Source organism: Bos taurus, chromosome 9, assembly GCF_002263795.3.
Source record: "Bos taurus isolate L1 Dominette 01449 registration number 42190680 breed Hereford chromosome 9, ARS-UCD2.0, whole genome shotgun sequence".
Classification (NCBI taxonomy): domain Eukaryota; kingdom Metazoa; phylum Chordata; class Mammalia; order Artiodactyla; family Bovidae; genus Bos; species Bos taurus.
In genome coordinates, this window is record NC_037336.1 from 50,880,693 (window position 1) to 50,904,685 (window position 23,993).

At 37.1% G+C, this 23,993-nt stretch overlaps 1 protein-coding gene across 3 annotated transcripts in view; it reads left to right on the forward strand.

Moving 5' to 3' along the window:
• FBXL4 (F-box and leucine rich repeat protein 4) overlaps positions 1–4,342 on the forward strand; it is a 75,591-nt gene extending 71,249 nt beyond the window's left edge. For 2 of the 3 annotated variants that reach the window (XM_059889779.1, XM_024996755.2), the window contains exon 9: positions 3,785–4,342. In XM_059889779.1, coding sequence (XP_059745762.1) covers positions 3,785–3,948 — 164 coding nt within the window. In that variant the 3' untranslated portion in view covers positions 3,949–4,342. 3 annotated transcript variants of the gene reach the window in all.
• Positions 4,343–23,993: the final 19,651 nt, after the last annotated feature.

A 23,993-nucleotide genomic window follows, 5' to 3' on the forward strand; every position in this document is an offset into this window, starting at 1 on the left:
TAGAGATGGAGAGTAGCCAGTATCTGAAAGAGATGCAACCAAACTACAAAGACACAAGTAACACTGATCCCAAAACAAAGCACAGTTGTTATGGACCATGGGTTCTGTTGTCAGGTAGTGTAAGTTTGGTCTATGAATGTATGAATTACTTGACGGAGACATAAAAGAAACACAGGTAAGAAGTATCATGACTTCTTTTGAAATATTTGTGACTTGTATGAGCAAGGGAGTATCATTATTTATTTTGCTGAGTATAAGTATATAATTTTCAATGGAAGATGACCATCATGCAAATATATTGGAGCATCTTATTTCAAATATAAAGAGCACAGTAAAAGAATATCACTAATAATAATTCATAATGTTAACACCAAAGTGACTGTATGCTTTATACTGTTCAATTTAATCATCACCATAACCTCATGAGGTATTAATAGATTTATTAGCCACAGAGGAGAAAACAGGTGGAAACAGGTTAAATGATTTGTCCGGGGCTCCTGACTAGTAAGGAATCTGGACTTGAACCAGAGTCTCTGCTTCTAACCACTGTGCTGTATTTTTATTGTTTTTTGGTTTCTTTTCACCATTTAGTGTTAGACTCCTTATTGTTTTCTTTTAAAAGGGATTCTTAGTTAAACCATGCTGATATTCATTATTTTATTTGTCATTTTGTGATTAGCACATATGAATGTTAAGTGGCATAACTTCTTCATACTAAACGTACTTATCTATCAGTACAAAGCTGAATAAGATAGAGTACCTGTCTTCAGAGAGTTGATAACCTAGCAAGAAGGAATAAAACAGGCATATAAATAACTGTAATGCAAGCTAGAAGCAAGTCCATCTTGATGAGGCTCAAAGCAAAGAGAAATATATATATATTTATATATATATCAGAGACATGGAATCAGAGAAATATGGATGATCAGAGAAATAAGGAAAGGCTAATTCAAAAGGCTAATAAGGGACTGCCCTGGTGGTCCAGTGGTTGAGAATCCGTCTGTCAATGCAGGGGACACTGGTTCGATCCCTGGTCCAGGAAGATCCCACAGGCTGCGGGGCAGATGAGCCCATGTGCCACAACTACTGAAGCCCAGTTGTCTTAGAGCCCATGCTCTGCAAGAAGAGAAGCCATTGCAGTGAGAAACCCACGTGCTACAACTAGAGAGTAGCCCCTACTTGCTGCAACTAGAGAAAACCCGTGCTTAGCAACAAAGATCCAGCATAGCCCAAAATAAATAAATATATAAAATAAAAAAATTTTTAAAGGCTAATAGGTATTTTAAAGATAGACTTAAAAAATGAGCAGGAAATTGGGGGAGGAGGGCATTTTAGGCAGAAAGAATAGCATGAAGCAAAAGCAGAGGAGTTGAAGTCACAAGACTATCTTTAGAGAATAGGCAGTCTTATTTGATCTAAAATGTTGGTATAATGGAGAGTAACATGGGGAGTTTTGAACACCAGGATGAGGAATCTGCACAAAATTAAACAAGGAAGAGCTCTTACTGGGCTTCAGTTAGGGGTATGAGTGATGTATTTAGAGCTATGTTTTAGGAATCCTTACCTGGAAGTGAGTAGTAGGTGACTTGGAGAAGGAAGAGATCAAAATCAGAGAGATTGGCTGCAATAATCCATCTAAGGAGGGTCTACACCAGGGTGATGGCATTGGGAAATTAGCCAGCACCCCTTCATCCTTTTGTTGAGTACACACCTATTGAGCATATACTGTTTGGCCTTGTTCTCAACACTGGAGATACTCAGTGCCCTGAAAGAGCAAGCTGCCTGAAAACAGGACTGTGTCCTAAGGAGACAACAGAACAACAGCACAGAGTGCCCTGGAAGAATACGACAGGGGACACCAGCCCAGTTAAACGTTCAGTCTCTGACTTCCTTCCCTGAAATTCTCTTGGGCTTTAGGAGCTCTGAATTTATCAGGAAAGTCTTCCCTAGTGGCTCAGTGGTAAAGAATCCAAGCTGCAATGCAGGAAACACAGGTTTGATCCCTGGGTCCAGAAGATCCCTTGGAGGAGGAAATGGCAACCCACTCCAGTATTCTTGCCTGGGGAATCTGATGGACAGAGGAGTCTGGCGGGCTACAGTCCATGGGGTCACAAAAGAGTTGGACATGACTTAGCAACTGAACAACAACAGTTTATCAGGAAACTCAGATTCAAATGACCAAGACTGGCAAATAGACAATGGTCACAACCCTGGGTGAAAAACTTCACAGGCTTCGGTGAAGTTTTCTGATCTTATATAACGAAATCCCCATCAGGATAGCTTACAGTATAGTGTTAATCTCTCAGTTGTGTCTGACTCTTTGTGACCCCTTGGACTGTAGCCCACCAGACTCTTCTGTCCATGGCATTCTCCAGGCATGAATACTGGAGTGAGTAGCCATTCCCTTCTCCAGGGAATCTGCCCCACCCAATCTCCCACATCGCAGGCAGATTCTCTACCGTCTGAGCCACCAACTAAAGCATATGAAAAAGACAATTATCATGAAGATACAGGTGTCCATCTCAGATCCCTTGGGTAGAAGCTGGCTGTGGTCAGACCTCAGAAGGGACCGAAAACCATCAAAAGGCGAGGGACCTTTTTCTCTTTTTCCTTCCTTCTCCTGTCTTGCCTGCTGAGGCCCCCGTCCCCCATGCCCTCCCTCTGCTGCCTTAGGCGCTGTGTCTGCATCTCCCTCTGGTCTTGCTTTGTTCTTCTTTTGTCATGCTGGCCATCTCTACTTCTCTGGGTACACATGGCCAAATATAGCAATCCTGACCCAGTTTTCCATGTCTTTAGTTCAAGAGATTGAGTGGGCACTGGAGACTTTACCGAATCCCAATTCTGAATTCCCAGGAGGATCTGCATTGGTTTGTCACAGGGTTGGTCACAGTCAGGATAGCAGTATAGTCACAGCTTCTAGAGTCTGTGGCAGGGAGGGGAGGAGATAGGATTTCTCAGAGCAAAAGGCATAGACTACTGTTTCAGAAACTTTAATCCACATCCCACGAATGTATACGCAATACCATTGTGGGTTGGTTTTTTTTTTTCCCTCTCTAGAAAATCTGTAGTTACTGCACATGACATCTTAGAGCCTAGTCATATTTGGTATATATTGAGTACCTGCCATGTATCGGGTGCTTTACATGATTTATATGATTTATATTCCATCTGAATACCCCATAATCACTTCAAATTTATTATGAGCTAAATAGTACTCATCAGCCATCATTTGTCTTCCAGTCATGCCATTTTATACTTACTGTAAAACTTACCAAGTTGTATTGTACTTATTTGCTTTCAACTCTGGTCAATGAGTTCTTTAAGGCAGGTACGTGTCTTACTCATCTTTGTATCTCCAGTGCCCTGAGACAGAAGCTTCTATAGGGTAGTCGCTCAGTAATTGCACTGCATGGAATTAGAGGTTGAATCATTGTAAGTATTGAGGCCTGATTTGACCCACAGGTTCAGGAAAATGAGATGTGCAAACAGTTTTGAACTGGGGTGAACAGAAATAGGAAAGTCTGGAGGAGCTGATTGGAAAGGGTAGGAGGTAGGAATGAAAATCAAATGGGTAGGTTATTGATGAAATTCAGGTCCTAGATTGACCAGCTTGGCTGGAAAAAATTTTTTTACAGGACAATTTCAATATTAAGTCTTTTAAGAAATGTTTTTAATTTTTAAAAGGCTATTTTAAATGTATTTTAAATAATTAGCAAAAGGAACTCTTCATCAGGATATTATATAAATGTTGTGTAATGTTTTGTTTTGTATTGTTTTTAAACAGGAACAAGAATGGTAAGTCCGGCATCCTTAAGAAAACTCCTGGAATCCTGCAAAGATCTCTCCTTACTTGATGTGTCCTTCTGTTCTCAGATTGATAATAGAGCTGTGCTGGAACTCAGTGCGAGCTTTCCGAAAGTGTTCATAAAAAAGAGCTTTACCCAGTGACTTCATACATGTCCTGTAATAAAATGAATGTGCTTTTGTAGGATTTTGTTTTGGGGTTGGTTTTGTTTAGTTTTTATAATGGTGGGCATGTCTTAATGTCCCATTAAGACATTTGTGGATTTTAAAGAAAAATGTGGAATTGTCCCTTAAATCACTGCATCAATGATTTAAACAAATGTTTTCACAAAATAATGTAAGCACTTTCCTTCAAGAATATTTTAGTGGCTCATATTATTTTTATCTTTGGTTAATCAGTGGTATAATGCTTTAGTCGGTAACTACATGTTTGATAAAAGTAATATGGAAACATTTTAACTTATTTTGAAAGGAGCACTTTGGACAATAAAGTATCATGATATTTATGCAAAAATAAAATTAATTTTTCACACCTCCATGTAAGGATGCCTTATTAATAATGAGTCTTATGACCTGGCCAGTATTCTGTTTGGTGTGTACAAAATTGTCAGAGTTGTTTGAAAGAAGAATCTTATTTTTCATCTGTTAAGGTTATTTTTTAAGTTGATGTACTAATTATTCAAGTTGAAAGTTTTTAGTTTCTCCACTTTTCTGATATATTTATCTATTTTACTGTTGGATAGTAAGAGTATAAAAAGATGGGCAAAGATAAGAACAAGAGGTCCTAAATGAAATAATTTTACAACTGCTCAGCAGATGCCTTAAAAATTTGCCAGAGGGAAAGGTTTAAGTCATCTGAATTATATGTGGGTTTTATTTATTTGTTTTTTCTGTGCCCCAGCACCTTAAATAATCAGAAACCAGCTATAGTGGAGGAAACAAAGAAAAGAAACATTGTTTTGTTAATTGTAAATTGATTTAGTTCTGCTGCTAAGAAAGTAGACAGAAAATATTTTGTGGAATGAAAAAGCAGGGCTGTTCCAAATACCAAACTAATATTAAACGTTTACTGTAACAAAATTTATTTTCCCACACAGGGCAGAGTGTTAATTTCCAATATCCACACATCCTAGAGTGATCCTATAGAACTCTGCTGTCCAACACAGCAGCCACTAGCCACATGTGGCTGTTTTATTTAACTTGAATTTAATTAAAAATTCCATTCCTAGGTTGTACTAGCCACATTTCAAGTGTTCAGTAGTTCCCTGAGGCTAGTGGTTATCATGTTGGACAGCACTACTCTATAATTTCTTGTTATAAGATGTAGTCATTTAAGAAGAAGCATATTTGGGTTAAAAATTAGCATAGTTAATATATATCTCTAGGAAATTTTTGAAGATAATCTCAATAGTATGTATAGGAAAGCATTTTTACCCCTACCAGAGTTCTTAAGCTAGTGAATTTATACATGTGGGAAATAGTAGGCATTCAGTAAATAGTTGTTGAATGAATAAGAATATATTATTGAATTCAGCCATATGTCAAATTTTAAAATTATAAATTACAAGTAGTACTGTGCCTATTCTTTTATAGAATATAAAGAATGTAGTATGTGACATTTAAAATATTAAAATAGTAATCCAGTCTCCTCCACATAAGAAACCATTGTATGAGAGTTGCTGTCCTTTTGATACGCCCCACATCTTCTGTTTGATGGCAGAAGCAAAGGGCAGTAAGAAAAGGGCTTGCTTATTCTCCATTACTATCTTCAAGCACTTGCTTTTCACTCAGGAATGTATGTAAGCATCTTAAATGTCTTTTCCAGTGGAGGATGGGATTTATAATTTGACTACCAACTGGGTGAAGTAGTGCTTTTCTGTTAAGCTAACAGCTATCATTGAATTAATACTTCGTGTGAGGCACTGTTTCCTGTGGATTGCATTTATAACTCATTTAGTCTTCATAATAACCCTGTATGATAGATATCATTGGTTACTCCCATTTACAGGCGAGGAAACTAAGACAAAGAAAGATCAAAGAACTTATCTCATGACCATAGCTGCTACTGGCAGAGCCAAGCATACACACTCAAGCAATCTGGCCTTAGATACTATATGGTCAGTCTGTGCTTTAAAAGTGTCCAGGTGAGGCATCTGGTTCTAGGGCAGAGGTTGACAAACATTTTCTGTAAAGACCTGGATACTGAATATTTCAGGCAGTATTTCAGGCAGACTTGGAGACTGAATACTGTGGGCTAAGAGGCAAAAACTTGAGATTATTTTGTAAGTACATATGTAACTAAAGAGAAAATGAATTTCCACAAAATTTTTATTGACAGAATTCAAAACATAAAAATAATTGAAGTTTTCTGTATTGTAGTTCTACTAACTGAAAGAAATACTTTGGAGGAGGGTAACGTTTCACTTATTTGGAGTCAGTGTTAATATTTACTGTCATCAAAATAGAAAAAAATTGATTGTACATATTCATCTGTTAATGTTCATCTGCAGTAAGATTTTACATATTTTGTCTTTGAAAATATCTTTTCATATAGATAAGGATTGCCAAATACATTAATCCATGAGAATATGATTTTCATGGAGCAGATTTATCACTTGGAAGGCATTAATAGAATTTCATTAGGTTCTTTCTTCCCTTGATATTTTCCTTTCAGGATATTACATTGCAGATTATTCACTTCCCGACTCACTTCCTGATTGAAGTTTAGGTGGAAGTTCCTCAATTGCACAATTGAATAGATTTTGACAAGTAGGTATTTTCTTTATACTTACATTCAGAGATCCAGAAAACACTGCCAGACCTCCTGTTGGAACTCAGAAAATACATCTGCTGCAAATTCATGTGAGAATGGAGCTCCTGTCATTTGTCTTACCTTTCCATAGCGCAGGAAGTAATAAAGCAGCTCTGTGTTAACTTTAGGATTCGGTGTTAGTTGTTATCAGTATTACTTTGTTGTATTAAGTTTCATGTAGAAGCACTCTTTTGGTGGTTTCACCTCCAGAGCTTCTGATTCAGTTGTTGTTGTTTAGTCACTAAGTGGTGTCTGACTCTTTGTGACCCCACGGACTGTAGCCTGCAAGGCTTCTCTGCCCATGGGATTTCTCAGGCAAGAATACTGTAGTGTGTTGCCATTTCCTTCTCCAGGAAATCTTCCTGACCCAGGGATGAAACCCACATCTCCTGCGTTGTCTGGCAGATTCTTTAACACTGAGCCACCTGGGAAGCCTTCTGATTCAGTAGAATTTGCGTTTATAATACTAGTTACGCATTGCTGCTCTTGCTGCTCTTGCCTGGAAAATCCCATGGATGGTAGAGCCTGGTAGGCTGCAGTCCATGGGGTCAGTAAGAGTCGGACATGACTGAGAGACTTCACTTTCACGCATTGGAGAAGGAAATGGCAACCCACTCCAGTGTTCTTGCCTGGAGAATCCCAGGGACGGCAGAGCCTGGTGGGCTGCCGTCTATGGAGTCACACAGAGTCGGACATGACTGAAGCGACTTAGCAGCAGCTCCTGCTGCTCTGAGAGCCACGCTTTGAGAAACACTGCTCTACAGTTCTCCTTAAGTCTGAATCTTTCCCTTAATCCCAGTGAATCCAATATAGTGGGAATAACTATTGTCATATTGTTGTGCACTGTTTGAATTTTTGGTTGAATTCTTTACAAAACATTATCAAGCCTGCAACAAAAGCTAAATTCCAAAGCCATTCAGTATTCTGTAATAGTGGTTGAGGGCATTTCTTCTAGTTCAGAAAAATCTCAGTATCAGCTCTGATCTCAAAAACTCACAATAAAACTACCACTGTTTAGCTAACTGTTGTATGAGAGGACAAATAAGGATACTCAGCTTCTTTATCTGATGAAAAATAGCAGAACTAATGATGGTTAGATGAAGTTTTCCACTGACATTGCTATTCCAGTAGCACAATAACACAATATTAAATCATATATATTTCATGAAGTACTTGTTGATGAATAATACAGTAAACAATTATAGGTTTTAAACTGCATTTTCACAAGCTTTGTAAATTTGACCAACTAAACCTTTTGTTTTCTGCTTTAGGTTATTCTGATTCTACTTTAGGTTATACTGAATTCATATTTTCTTAACTTCCTAGAAAATATTCTTGTCTGTAATTGTTCCATGCAGACCACTCATAGAAACCAACTCTTCAGTCACTTCAACCTTGGCATTGACTCATCAAATAAATAATGATAACTTGGCAGTATCAGTAACATCTGTTGACATGTCAAGAGCCAAGGAGAACCACTCAGAATCATTTGCTTTGGTTTTGTATTGACTAATGATGTTGTTCCCAGTGTTCTCAATTCTTTGGTCCAAAAGGCTAATTTATTAGTCTTAAGCAGGTTTACTTTGGACACATTTCTTCAGCTGATGAATCAAAAACAATTTAATTAACTCACCATTGGTAAAAGGCTTTCCTTGCTTGGCTAACAAATGAGCCACTTAGAAACTTACTTTGCAGCTTTATTTTCATTTTTTAATTATTGCAGACATTCTGCTGTGATAAGATACCTTGTTTTAAATTTTCTAATTTTTCTGGCCATTGCATTCCTATGAATTGAGACTATTGTGATGAGTGCGTAGTATGGTAATTCCCATGTATGTAATAGTCTTCCAGAGTGGCTACAGTGTCACTGCATTTTAAACACAATGCTTTGCCCTCTAATTTGGTAACAAAATAATCCATACTCCTCCGTGCCTTAAATACATGACACTTGAATTTACTTTTCTCTTTTGTTGTTCCAACTTTATGGGTATGCACTAGTAATAAAACTTTTAAAATATTGTGGAATGACAATATGTGTGGCTTTCAGAATGTTGGTAGTAATAACTGTATCACTACGATTTATAATGTGCCAAGCAGCAGTGCAAAATGATGAGAGCATCAGGTAGGTCTCTGTCGCTGCTACTCAACTCTGCCTTTATAGTCTGGAAGCCACCATTGATAAGTGAATACGTGTAGTAACATTCCAATAAAACTGTATTTCTGGACACTTAAAGTTGAATTTCATGTAATTTTCATGTGTCACAAAATATAATTCTTCTTTTGATATGTTTATTATTAGCTTTTTTCTAATGGAAATGGTAAAAAACATTTTTAAGTTGCAGTCTGAATTTGGCTTGTGGGCCTAATTTTTGACCCCTTTAGGAGGAGATTCTGAAATCAGTTAGTGCAGCTTTGCCCATTCCTAATTTTATAAATCAGAATCAAACCTGTTCTCAGCTTTTATCTTTTTCATTTTACCATTTCTTTTCTTTTTTTTTCTTTTTTTTTTAATTAAAAAAAAATTATACATGTGTTCCCCATCCTGAACCCTCCTCCCTCCTCCCTCCCCATACATTTTACCATTTAGATTTTAGAATTAAGAACAGTATTTTGCTAACTTAAGCTAAACTAAGCTAAGTGAAATTAGCTCAGTTGTGTCTGATTCTTTGTGACCCCATCGACTATACAGTCCATGGAATTCTCCATGCCAGAATACTGGGGTGGGTAGCCATTCCCTTCTCCAGGGTATCTTCCTGACCCAGGAATCAAACCAGGGTTTCCTTTGTTGCAGGCAGATTCTTTACCAGCTGAGAGACCAGGAAAGCCATTTTGCTGACTTAGAGAAAATAAAACTTCTATCATGACAAGAATTTTGGATCTTTTGATTGAGATATTTTTTGTTGAGGTATATTTGACAATTAAGAATGGTATATATTTTAAGGTATACAATTTGTTAATTTGATATACATTGTGAAAAAAATCACCACATTCAAGCTAATTAATATATTCTCCTATTCAGATAGTTAACACTTTTTTTTTGGTGGTGACAATAAGATCCACCCTATTAGCGAATTTTAAGTATACAGCGAAGTATTGGTAACTCTAGTCACATTGTTGTACATTACTCCAGAACTTACTATGCTTAACTGAAACTTTGTACTTTTTCACCAACATCTCCCCATTTCTTCCTCCTAAGTCCCTGGTAATCACTATTATATTCTCTGTTTCTATGAATTTGACTATTTTAGATTTCACATAGAAGTGAGATCATGTATTTTTTTCTCTGTCTTGTTTCACTTAGCACAATGTCCTCCAGTTTCATCCTTGTTGTAGATAGCAGGATTTCTTTTTTAAGGCTGAATAATATTCTATTTTACACATAGATGCACCACATTTTTTTATTCATTCATCTCTTAACAGACATTTAGGTTGCTTCCCTATCTTGGCTTCTGTGAATGTGTGAATAATGCTGAAATGAATGTGGAAATGCAGATTCTTAGAAATGGGATTGCTGGATGCTGTGGTATTTCTGTTTTTACTTTTTTGAGAAACCGCCATATTGTTTTCATAAAGGCCATACCAATTTATATTCCTACCAACAGTGTACAAGGGTTCCCTTAATAAAAGTGAATATGTAGATTATCCATTAAAGTTTAAAGCCTGATGACCCATTAGTGCTAGCATTGTCAACTGACTTTTTAAATTTTTTATTATTATTTATCTTAGAATTTTGGTAAGACAAATGACCTTCCTGGTGGCTCTTAATAGACAAAGATATCTCCCTGACTCTGGGAGCATAATTAAAGGATCCTCTCAATTTAAATTGCTTGTATAAAAATATACAATATGCAGCAAAATGTTTAGGCAGTTAAAATTCTTCCTTTCCGTTTGAGTGATTAATTGTGAGCCAATATGTAGCAAAGCAAAACTGATTTCTTGGCAGAATTGTTTTTATTTTTTAGCGTTTCCCTAGGAATTAACTTAGAAACTGAAAACTCATAATTTGCAAGTGTAAAAATACTAACCAAGAAAGTCAGTAAAAATTACGTACCATGTATATTATTGGTGAATTTTCTGGATTTTCATTTTTTACTTTAAGGTATTAAAGGATGCTTTTTTGCTTTAAGGTATTAAAGGATGCCTATTACTGACAGAGTAATTTTCAAAGCCATTTATCAGTGTTGCATCTTAGTTCTTCTCCATTTAGCACATTTAATATTGATACTTCAGAATAACTCTTTTTTTAAGTTACTCCAAAAATTTTGTCAGTGACCCCTAACAGATTGTTATCTATTGCCAAAACACTATTCTAGCAGCTCTGGTTTTATACGTGTAGCCCAGTTCTCTAGCAGTACATTAATGTCAATAAGCAAATGAGGTGATTGGCACCTATAGCTACAAGTCAAAAGGGAAGAGATAAATTAATCAGAGATGATTTATTATGTATATTTTATATATTGCTTTATGAATGTGGATAGAGGCCAAGATTTTTCCTTTGGCAGAGCAGAGTGTCTTTAATATTTTTGTTTATAAGTCTAAATTTTTGGCTTAAATTTTTGTGCATATGAATACAATTAATGGTTGATTTGATTTTGAAAGGAAAAAGGCTATTATGTTAAAATAGACATTTTCAGATGAAGGAAGATTTTTATCAATGTATTTGGTAAAGTAGATTAGTGCAGTCTTAGCTGTAAAATTTTTAAGGAAAAATTTTAAAGCAAAACAGTCATATGATCAGATAAGTTATATAGATTACACCAAAGGAAAAAAAAAAAAGCTCTGTTACAAATGAGAAATCTGTACAGACAACTGACTGAGATGTTTAAAATTTTATTTGTATAAAAATTCTGTTCAATGCCTAGTGATTTTTATTGTTCATATTATTCTGTACTTTAGAATAATAAGATAAGCTTGAGTATCTCATTAGCTCACTTTCAAAACTGATCATTTCAGGACACTGCTGAATATAATGGAAGGTTTGGGTAAATAGGTTTGTGTCACAGTCTCTATGAAATTAGACGAGAATAAGCCTGGAAGATAAGCTATCATCTATGTGCTGAACGGTAGCAATCCATCCTTATGCTATGAAATGCCATTGGCTCGGGTGCATATTGTAAACTGTAAAATTACATGAGTCTGCAATTAAACTGTAAACTGCAGTCACACTGTTATTTACTTTTCCTTTATATTTTCTCAGTAGTTACCCCAAATAAGAGTTATTCACTTGCAGTTTGTTTAATTTATTAGTTTTGTATTGTTTGGTATTGTTATTAGTTTAATATAGTGTTTTCCTACTTTTAGTTATAAAGTATTGTGTACTGTGGGACATGCTTTTTGTAGAAGCCAAGTACTTCCCTACCAGTTAGCTCCTAAGTTGTTCCACAGTTTTTAGTCACACCCAAACTACTTCTAGTGAGCTAGACTGGAATAAATGTCAAGATAAAACACATTCATCCGTCCACTTAGTCAACGGTATGTATTGACACTGGTAGCTCAGTTGGTAAAGAATTCACCTGCAATGCAGGAGACCCTGGTTCAATTCCTGGCTCGGGAAGATCTGCTAGAGAAGGGATAGGCTACTCACTCCGGTATTCTTGGGCTTCTCTTGTGGCTTAACTGGTAAAGAATTTGCCTGCAATGCAGGAGACCTGGGTTTGATCCCTGGGTTGGGAAGATCCCCTAAAGAAGGGAAAGGCTACCCACTCCAGTATTCTGGCCTAGAGAACTCCATGGATGTATAGTTAGCTCCTAAGCTGTTCCACAGTCTTTAGTCACACCCAAACTACTTCTAGTGAGCTAGACTGGAATAAATGTCATGAGATAAAACACATTCATCCATCCATTTAGTCAACAGTATATATTGACAACAAAACTATTTTGATATGTGTGCTAGGCAAAGATTAGGGGTGGGGCAGGTTTGCAGAATGTGTATAAAAACAAAGTAATTTTCAAAAATGGTTATGTGCCAAGAAGAAATTTTACGGTGAATAAGTATGGGATACAATGAATTCAACAAAGTGAGGTTTCTTTACTGCTGAACTTTAGAACCTCTTCTATATAATGGACATGATAAAGGTGAGATAGAGTGGAGATTTGTAGTGATTGCCAATTTTCCAGGGAATACCTGTAAACATCTCTTGGAAACTTTAATTTCTTAGAGCACAGTTTGGAAAATGCTGCTAAGCAGCATAATATAGTATAGTATCAAAAGTATTCACTACAGTAATTTTTAATTATTTGCTAAAGATTATGCATTATAATTTGTTTCTATGAAAAATATTTTTAATTTTTATTTAAGAAGATTAGGAAGTTGACTAATACTTTGATGATATAAATTAAAAAAAAATTCTGAGCATGATTACTTTATACTTTGGCCCATAATTTCTAACTCAATTTTTATTCATATATTAGATTTTCAGAATATGTGTTTACCATTGGTATCCTAAAATTCTGTGAAATATGAATCATGGTCTACCCATTGGAAATGCATAAAGGAACTGCTGCAGCATCTGATTATTTTTAATATTTATTTCAGTATTAATAACATTGAATCGCAATAGAATTTCACTGTCAAGTTAATTTGTATGTTATACTAGCCCATAAACTATTCTAATAATCAACTGTGTAGTAACAGAAAAAACTAGAAATTTTAGGTTAACTTTATCAGTGACTATTTTAAAAATATTTATATATAATATATTTTTAAAGGTATAGTAAGAGCATTTACTACTGTCATCTGTTTTGCTAAAGTCTTCAAATAAAGGAAGGTAGTAATTTATTATGAGAACCATTTCTTCCCTAATAGATACTTTTACATGAACCCTATTCATGAATTGGAGAAGGAAATGGCAACCCATTCCAGTGTTCTTGCCTGGAGAATCCCAGGGACGGGGGAGCCTGGTAGGCTGCCATCTCTGGGGGCGCCCAGAGTTGGACACAACTGAAGTGACTTAGTAGTAGTAGTATTACATGTTAGTTACCTATATATACATGTATTTATTTCAATCTCACAAATAAATGTGTGTTTAATTTCTCTTATAAACCTTTTTAAAGTGGGAAGTTATATTTCAGCAATGTGTTCTACAGAATATTTATAAATTGATGCTAAGATTACAACAAAAGCTAGAAAACTGTTAATACTAACACACATTCTGGCATACAGTTGTTCTTACTCGAGAGATTTTTTGCTGACACACACCTCAAATAAAGAACTGAGAGTGTTGAAGCCCTGCTAACTTGTTTAAAAGTCTTAAAGATAATCATACCCAATAAAGTCTAAAATAAATAGGTATACATTTTTATAATCAGAAATATTTCTAAAGTTGAAAGACCTTTAACTGTGTTTGCAGCATACGTTACTCTTACTATTTGTCAGCAGTATCTGGCCCTGTGTATCTGCCCAGAAAGTAGAAAAACTTGTAGACTATTGAACGACTGTTCAGCTTCTGTCTTCCAGAGTATCTTCTGACTTCCCATCTGTGGGCACTCCTTGTCAAAATCAAGGGTCCCATGTCTTATGCTGGGCGCACCAGTTTTCTGTCTCGAGTCAGTGGAGCAGCTCTCCTGGTGCTCTCTCCTCACTGCCTTCTGTTCTTCTCAACCTCTGTACCAAGCCACAGGTGGTGGTGCTGTTCAGTCACTAAGTCATGTCTGACTCTCTGTGACCCTGTGGACTGTAGCCATGCTCCTCTGTCTATGAAATTCTCCAGGCAAGAATACTGGAGTGGGTTGCCATTTCCTCCTCCAGGGTGTCTTCCTGACCCTGGGATTGAGCCCACATCTCCTGCAATGGCAGGCAGATTGTTTACCACTGAGGCCGCCAGGGAAGACTGTAAAAAGCCACTAGCTCCCATTGTAATTCTGTAGCTTCAAATCCTTACCCCATAAATCAAATTAGAATGTCTATTTTATTAATGCTTTGAACGTTAAAATATGAAATGTTAAAGAAGTTGAATTTATAACCCTATTGGTACACTGATAAGTGTTTAGACACCAACTTTCTGGTGGAGGGGGGAAAAGCCCTGATTTGTAGTGCTTTCCAATTTTTGTCTTCTAAACTCTCCCACTGTGACTGATTTCAGGCTATCAAGGTGAAGCCCTTCAAGGCTGAGTTGGGATGAGATGCGCACACTGTGAACTGGCTTCAGTTCACACCACCACCGGATGATATTATTAAACACTGATAGGCAAAATACACCTATTGCTAGCTTTTTCCCAGAGGTGATATTAATATTATCTGTAATCAAGTGGTCCTTCAAACTCTATGAAAATTTTCCCTGCCACTGAATACACTGAAAGAATAAAATTCAAAAATATTTTGTCTGAGCTGATATTCAGTAATCGGTAGGAGAATGAAGAATATTAAGAAGAAAAACTTTGAAAAAAACTCATAAGGAGAAGCAAGTTGTTTCTTCTACTGTGAAACCAACACTGGCCATGAGATTATAATTTTAAAAAAATATTTCCTTATATTTCCATGGACTCTGAAAGTTATATCCCCAGATAAATTGTGACATTTCCTCTCTGCATGTTGGTGCAATTTTATATTATGAAATTGTCATGTAGATTCATTACACCTATTTTCTAGACACAAATGACCATAACTGAAATATGTACCTATTCATATACTGACAGCTAAACTATGTAAGATCATTCTATCACTAATATATATGCAGGCACATTGATAAGATATTTACACATTTTTTATAACAAAGATTTGGGGCTTGGGAACCTCAAAACTTTTGATATTTTTCTGCTTCAGTTACCAGATTTTTGCTCTGGATATGGAAGCATTTGTGTGCTAGCTTTATCAGGTTACAATGAATAACAATCTCAAAATGTCAGTGGCTTTCAGTAACATCTATTTCTCACTCGTGGCAAGTGGGCTTCTCTGGATTGGTTGCTGTGGCTGTCCTTCAAGGTGTGGTTCCGGCTCAGGTCTGCCTCACCAGGACCCAGGCTGAAAGAGAAGGGCTCATTTGGGATATACCCTTGCAGTGGCAGGGGCCACTGATGCAGGAGAATTGGCAGCAACAAGAAATGCATCCCAAAGTGTTTAAGTGTGTATGTGTGCGTGTGTGCTAAATAGTTTTGGTCATGTCCGACTCTTTGTGACTCAACGGACTGTAGCCACTAGGCTCCTCTGTCCATGGATTCTCCAGGCAAGAATACTGAAGTGGGTTGCAATGCCCTCCTCCAGGGGATCTTCCAGATCCAGGGATCAGATCCACATTTTTTTATGTCTCCTGCATTGGCAGGTGGGTTCTTTACTACTAGTGCCACCTGGGAAGTCCCTTAAGTGTGTATAGTGCTCATCAAGTCTTCATATTGTGTTGGTCAAAGAAAGTCATGTGACCCAGCTCAGTCATTGGGCAAGAAGGCTACTCATCCTATTGGAACCATGGTGAGTCATCACCAGCAGTGTTGGGAACAGGTAATTCTGAACACTGATACCATGTGCATGCACGTGGGTGCTCAGTAGCTAAGTCATGTTGGACTCTTTGCAACCCCATGGGCCAGACTCCTCTGTCCATGGGATTTTCCAAGCAAGAATACTGGAGTGGGTTGCCATTTCCTCCTCCAAGGGATCTTTACAACCCAGGGATTGAACCCAGGTCTCCTGCGTCTCCTGCATTGGCAGGCAGATTCTTTACCACGGAGCCACCAGGGAAGCCTCAGTCTACCTACCACAAATATTTGTGGTCACTATGAGTAGCCCAAGTATGTCAAAGTAATGTGAAAGAAAATACCATGTTAATGTTTTTAAAGAAGAAATAGATTACTGATTACATTGGTTTGGGTTCAGGATTTTTGGAAGGATTCTCACTCTTTGTATTTTTCTATTTCATTTTTTGGAAAATAAAAAGATTCCCAAATATTACTATCACTTAAGCCTGTATGAAATTAAAAATATGATAAAAAATCACAGGAATATTTATAGACAAGTGATGGTTTGGTGATGGAAACAGCAGAGGCAAAATGGGAGCCATGTATCCAGTCTGGACTGTTTGGCTATTAATTCAGTTTTTCTGAGTCTCAATTTTCTCATCTGTAAGAAAGTTGTTCTACAGGTTTCCTAAGGTCATTCTTACTGTAAATGTCTCATTCTAATGGTTTCTTATTGTCATCTAATCAACAAAGCATATCCTTCTACAATTTTTTATTATAGTTTAACTCATTTTTCTTAGAATTAAGAGAATTCCAGAAACATCTATGTCTGCTTTATTGACTATGCCAAAGCCTTTGACTGTGTGGATCACAATAAACTGTGGAAAATTCTGAAAGAGATGGGAATACCAGACCACCTGACCTGCTTCTTGAGAAACCTATATGCAGGTGAGGAAGCAACAGTTAGAACTGGACATGGAACAACAGACTGGTTCCAAATAGGAAAAGGAGTACGTCAAGGCTGTATACTGTCACCCTGCTTATTTAACTTCTATGCAGAGTACATCATGAGAAACGCTGGGCTGGAGGAAGCACAAGCTGGAATTAAGATTGCTGGGAGAAATATCAATAACCTCAGATATACAGATGACACCACCCTTATGGCAGAAAGTGAAGAGGAACTAAAAAGTCTCTTGATGAAAGTGAAAGTGGAGAGTGAAAAAGTTGGCTTAAAGCTCAACATTCAGAAAACTAGGATCATGGCATCTGGTCCCATCACTTCATGGGAAATAGATGGCGAAACAGTGTCAGACTTTATTTTGGGGGGCTCCAAAATCACTGCAGATGGTGATTGCAGCCATGAAATTAAAAGACACTTACTCCTTGGAAGGAAAGTTATGACCAACCTGCTGCTGCTGCTGCTAAGTCGATTCAGTCGTGTCTGACTCTGTGCGACCCCATAGATGGCAGCCCACTAGGCTCCCTCGTCCCTGGGATTCTCCAGGCAAGAACACTGGAGTGGGCTGCCATTTCCTTCTCCAATGCATGAAAGTGAAAAGTGAAAGTGAAGTCGCTCAGTCATGTCCGACTCCTAGCGATCCCATGGACTGCAGCCTACCAGGCTCCTCCATCCATGGGATTTTCCAGGCAAGAGTACTGGAGTGGGGTGCCATTGCCTTCTCCTAGGTAGCATATTAAAAAGCAGAGACGTTACTTTGCCAACAAAGGTCCATCTAGTCAAGGCTATGGTTTTTCCAGTGGTCATGTATGGATGTGAGAGTTGGAATGAAGAAAGCTGAGTACCGAAGAATTGATGCTTTTGAACTATGGTGTTGGAGAAGACTCTTGAGAGTCTCTTGGACTGCAAGGAGAGCCAACCAGTCCATCCTAAAGGAGGTCAATCCTGGGTGTTCATTGGAAGGACTGATGCTGAAGCTGAAACTCCAATACTTTGGCCACCTGATGCGAAGAGTTGACTCATTGGAAAAGACCCTGATGCTGGGAGGGATTGGGGGCATGAGAAGAAGGGGACGACAGAGGATGAGATGGCTGGATGGCATCACTGACTTGATGGACATGAGTTTGGGTAAACTCCAGGAGTTGGTGATGGACAGGGAGGCCTGGTGTGCTGCGATTCATGGGGTCGCAAAGAGTCGGACACGACTGAGTGACTGAAGTGAACTGAATGGGATTTTAATTTTCTTTTATTCATCTTGTGCCCAATTAAAAAACAGATTTGAAATAAAGTAATAGAATACAGTCCTACTTGCTTTTATCTTAATATTTAAACTACTACTCTTCTGTTACTCTGAGATTTGCTGGTTTAAACATCACTGTATATAAGAATCATCTGGAAACTTGTTTAAAATGTAAATTTCCAGTCCTCAAACCCCTGGAGACTTTGAGACTAGATAGAATCTAGAAAACAATATTTTTAGAAAGCATCCCAGGTGTCCAAACTAGTCTAAGCAGTACAAATCCTATAAATTATTTTGGAAATAATAATTTTTTACAAACCCACATACTGGGATACTATATACTTAGCATAATAATTTAAGATTAGTTAATACCACGCTTCTCAATTATACATTCATTATTTGGTTTTTGTATTTTGTCTTTGGGAATTTAGTTTTTCTGTTATCACATTTAGTGTATGGGACCTCTGTAAGTAGTACAATTATGTTCATATATAAGTTTTAGAGATGTGGAAAACAAAATATCTTAATATTCCTTTGAAGTAAAAGTGCTTTGATTAGTATTAGCCTTGTCTAAATGCATACAGGGCAGATCCATCTCAGGATAAATAGTACCACAAAATGAAATATTGAATACTACAAAATTAGTACTACTGCTGGATTATTACGTCCAGTCCTCTGGTTCTTCCCTTGCTTCCTTTCAGTCTAATCTCGACATCCATATACTTCTTGTAACTTGTACTCGTGTCATTTCTCTGCTTAAAATTCTCCAGAATAACAGCCAAAGCCTGTATTCTATCGGATCTTAGCTCCTCAATGCCCACCCCCCCCCCCCCCGCCCTCAACATCTTGCTCTTTGATGAAATGCTCTTCCCAATATATCTTCTCTATGCCAGTTCTCACTTTACTTATATCTCTGCTCAAATATTGCCTACAAAAATCAGACCCTTATTGATAATCCAAAATAAAATAATATGGGCTCTTCCATCCATCATGACTATTTGACAAACTGTGGATTGATTTATATTTATCCCCTACAATTTTTAGCTTGATAAGCACAAAGAGTGCTTTGTTCACAGCCCAGTCTTCAGGGTTTAGAATAATACCTGAAACATAGTAGGTACTCAGTAAATATTTGTTGAAAAAAATTTTGGAGATGATCCACAGCTTAGCCTGTCTCTAGTAAAAGGCACAGCTATTAAGATCCAAGTTTTATAAAATAGGCAATGTTTTAAAAGGCAGTTATATTTTCTCTTAATGTCTCATCTATTTTGAGTCATTTTAATTTATTACTTTCAGATTTATCATCTCTTTTGCAAACTCTCTACTTTCCATCTTTTTCTAGTCTATTGTTTAATTATGCGTGATACTTTATTTTGAATGGTGGCAATTTAAAGTTGATTTTTCATTTCAACAAGTTTTAATTACTTAATTGAAATATGAAACTTCAACTATGAATTCAGTGTTGGTGAGAGGCATGAGATTTACATTCCCATAAAACCGCACACTTACCTTCATATGAAACATATATGCGATAGTACATGAATGGGTAATAGCATTCAGGATTTCCTTTGAAAACTAGAAAACCTCTTGATTAAAAAACAAGAGGATAATTTATTCCTCAGCATCCTCTGATACATGGCCTCTAAAACCAGCACATATACTGGTAGAGGTTTTTGTACCATAAAAATACGCTGATTGGGAGAGAAATGGGATTATTCAGACAATAGGTCTAAAGCACTTAGAAAACTGAAGGAAAAAAGTAGTTGTTGAAATGTTTACAGCACTTTTAGTAGAATAAGATTAAAACACATTAAAATAGTCTGCTTCTTTGGGCATTTTCCCTGTCCTCACCTGACTTTCCTGCTTGTTGCTTACTGCCTGGTCTGGTGCCTAGATATTCCCTATGTGCTAGTGTACTGTCAGGTATTAAGGTTGGGGTCACCTCACCAGGTAGAGAACCAGAACCAGCAGAGATGCTTGCCAAAAGCAAAGAGAACACGGACTGGGTAGTGGAAGGAAGCAGTCATGAATACCAGCCAGGACCACGTGACCAGTTACAGAAACAAGGACTAAGATTGCCGTATTTCCTCCTTATTTTGCTATGAATATGTCTCTGTGTGTATTTGTATAGCAAATAGCTTGGTTGTTTCTTATTCGATCTCCTTATCAGGCAGTATAAGATATATTATCTTTATATCAGGATATTTAAGTATTGTTAACTTTCCACCATAGTATTTAAGTTACAGGATATCAAGGAGAGTAAACATCTAAGGACCCTGTATCCTCTTCTGGGGAAAAGGCTAGTGCATTTTTGGTTGTACGCAGACAACCTTGTATACAACAAGGTACAGTTGTACCATGTTAGGCAGAATTGTGACCTTCTTATTGTCTTTAATAGGGGCTTCCCAGGTGACTAAGTGATAAAGAATCCACCTGCAATGCAGGAGACCTGGGTTTGATCCCTGGGTCAGGAAGATCCTCTGGAGAAGGAAATGGCAACCCAATCCAGTATTCTTGCCTGGAAAAACCCATGGACAGAGGAGCCTAGTGGGCTACAGTTCATGGGGTCACAAGAGTCGGACACAACTCATGGTTTCAGGAGTTATGTATGGATACCAAGTTGACCAAAAGTGCATTTGTGATGGTTAATTTTACATGTCAACTTGGCACTATGGAATGCCCAGATTTTTGGGTCAAACATTATTCTGGATGTACTCTTCATGTTTGGGTGAGATTAACATTTAAATCAATGTATTTCAAGTAAAGCATAATGCCTTTCTAATGTAGGTGGGCCTTATACAATCAACTAAAGGTCTGAATAGAACAAAAAGCTTAGCCTCTTCCAAGCAAGAGAGAATTTCTCAAGCATACTGCCTCAGACTTCATCAGCAGCACTGGCTCTTCCTCTTTCTCTAGCAGACTGCCTTTGGACTTGAACTAAAACACCGGTTCTCATGAGTATCCAGTCTACCAGTCCACCCTACAGATTCTGGACTCACCAGCATCCATAATCCATGACCCAATTCCTTATAATACTGTGTAAACATATGTACATGCATGAAGTACAAGTGAAAGTGTTAGTTGCTCAGTCGTGTCCGACTGCACCACCCATGAACTGTAGCCTGCAAGGCTCCTCTGTCCATGGGATTCTCTAGGCAAGAATACTGGAATGGGTTGCCATGCCCTTCTCCAGGGGATCTTTCCGACCCAGGGATAGAACCTGAGTCTTCTGCATTGCAGGTGGATTCTTTACCATCTGAGCCATCTGTTAAGCCCATGTACATGCATACGTATCTACCTACACATATATCCTTTCTCCAGAGAACACTGACTAATCCAAAAAAAGGTTATGACCTATATACAAGAAAATAAAGACATTTTAATAACTATATTCAAAACATTGTATAGTATCAATGACATGTCATATAACCACTCAAAGCTAGCAGAAGTTTCCATTACATATAATTTGTATCATCATGCTCTTGCCTACTTTACAACACCTTTACTTCGTTTTTAATGAACATCATTTTTGTAGGACATTTGTTCTTTTATAAACTTGAGATCCAGCATATATATTTCTTTATCACTAAAGATATTTGTAAATTCTATAAATTAATAGAACACTGATGCACAATGAAATACATTTGAAACTTTATGTATTACCAATAATGGTAACAATTTATTTCTTATAAAATAGTAGAAAATGTTTTTGTTGTGTATAGTGCCAATATCTATAGGCTGAATACAAGATAGGAAGGGAAATAAAAATTAGATTTAAATATGTTGGTGAGTACAGATGTTAAATCAATTACAGATAAAACTGGGCCACAGAAAAAAATATGAAATTATGAGATATATTTTCAGAATCATTTCAGAAACTTCTATGAGCTATCAGGGCTGTGTAGAACACGTTACAAAACAACATATAAGAAATTAGACTACAGCATTGGTAGGCTTCCTACAAGAAAAAAAGCAATTTTTGAAGTTCCTTCAAGGACAAAAGATAATGGATGTTTTTATAGTTTGCATCTGGGCTAGCTCTATTAGCATCATTAGTGGTAATGTATTCCAGAAGCCATTTAATGTAATTATGCAGATAATATTTTTTCGTTAAGAATGTTGTGGAATTTCAAATAAGTACATTTTTTAGATGAAATCTTCTAATCTTCTAAGAGTAGTTTCCTAGAAAGGTCTATTACCTCTACAGTAAGAAATAGGGAAACTGTAGGTTAAGAGATAAATAACCTTTGTTTTTGCAACTCACTTAAATATCGATACAACCTATTTCAAGTTGTTAAGTCAGGATAGAAGAGAAAGAGTTTTCCAAGTATACTTACTCCAAGTCATAACCAAGAGATGATAAAAATGCAAGTGTTACTGTATTAAAAGTACATTGATTATAGTAGACATTTTTTATTTTATTTATTTTGCCTGTTCAAGCCAAATTTAACCATTCTTGAACCACCACCCTGATTTTCTTTGGGAAAATTTGACTCTCGGACTCTTAGAACATATGATTAGAAAGCAGCTGATTCTTTGGTTTTAGAAGTTAGTGTGTGAACTCAGGACTGACCAGAGCATTGCAACCCTCCTTACACACACCTGTACACACACACACACAGATTGTTTAAAATGATGGGCAATAAAACTAATTCTGGGCCTCAGGTGGAACTCTTCAAGCTGTGGCTCCTTTTTGTACTGAATACAAACTTACACCATCTTCTGACCAGCAGTTCTGGTCACCAGAATGCATTCAGTTGCCAGGAGATGAAATGAGCCAGACTCAGTCCTGCTGATGCCTTTTGTCCTCCAGGACTGAGTCATTGCAGAAGGGTTATGTTGTCTGATTGAATAAATTCCCTATTTTGTTTTCGGGTTTTGTTTTGATTTTGAGGGTTTTAAAAGCCTGTTTGATTGAATTTCGGTTTAGTTGCAAATGGAAGCATCCTAACCATCAGATCCTACTATGCTGAAGAATGTTCTTATAGACAACTCTTCCTCCCACCCATTTCCTACAAAGGGCAAGTTCTCTTTGTCTTTTCCATTTGTTCCCTCTATAGAGTGCCATCCCACTTCCTGCCAGATCCCATTGCCAGGCTCCTCTGTCCATGGAATTTTCCAGGCAAGAATACTGGAGTGGGTTGTCATTTCCTACTCCACAGGATCTTTCCAACCCAGAGATCAAACCTGAGTCTCTTGTGTCTCCTGCATTGCAAGCAGATTCTTTACCACTGTGCCACCTGAGAAGCCTCTCATTTTATTAAAACACTGCTAAATAATTTTCTTACCTTAAACTTCCTAGCTTTGGATTCTCCTCCAACGAAGATTTTTAATTGAGTCAGCTTACACATAATACCTACTGCTTCTATTGTTCTGGAAATTGGTATATATTTGTGTATTTGGATTATAAACTCCTGTGTAAGTATAAATAATACTGATAACAGAGGAGTTCAGGGCTCCCACACATACTTAGCAATAAGTACAGTGTCATATGAGTTGGTTGTGTGAAAAATTTCATCTAGTGTAGTTTCAGTTCATAGACATCCCTCAGAGGACTGTGAGTTGGGAAGGAATGATGCCCCAAGAATTTTAAAATATTTAATTGTACTGTGACATTGAACTGGTAAGACTTCCCTTTGTGAACATTTTCTTATGACTTCAGCTTACTGTCAAATGTGCCTGTCCATTTGCCTGACCAGTACAAGCCCATTCTCATATTACTTTCTTTCAGTTGTTTATTGCTGCATTGTAACCATCTGAGAATGTCTGGTTTAAAAGAATAATGATGTATT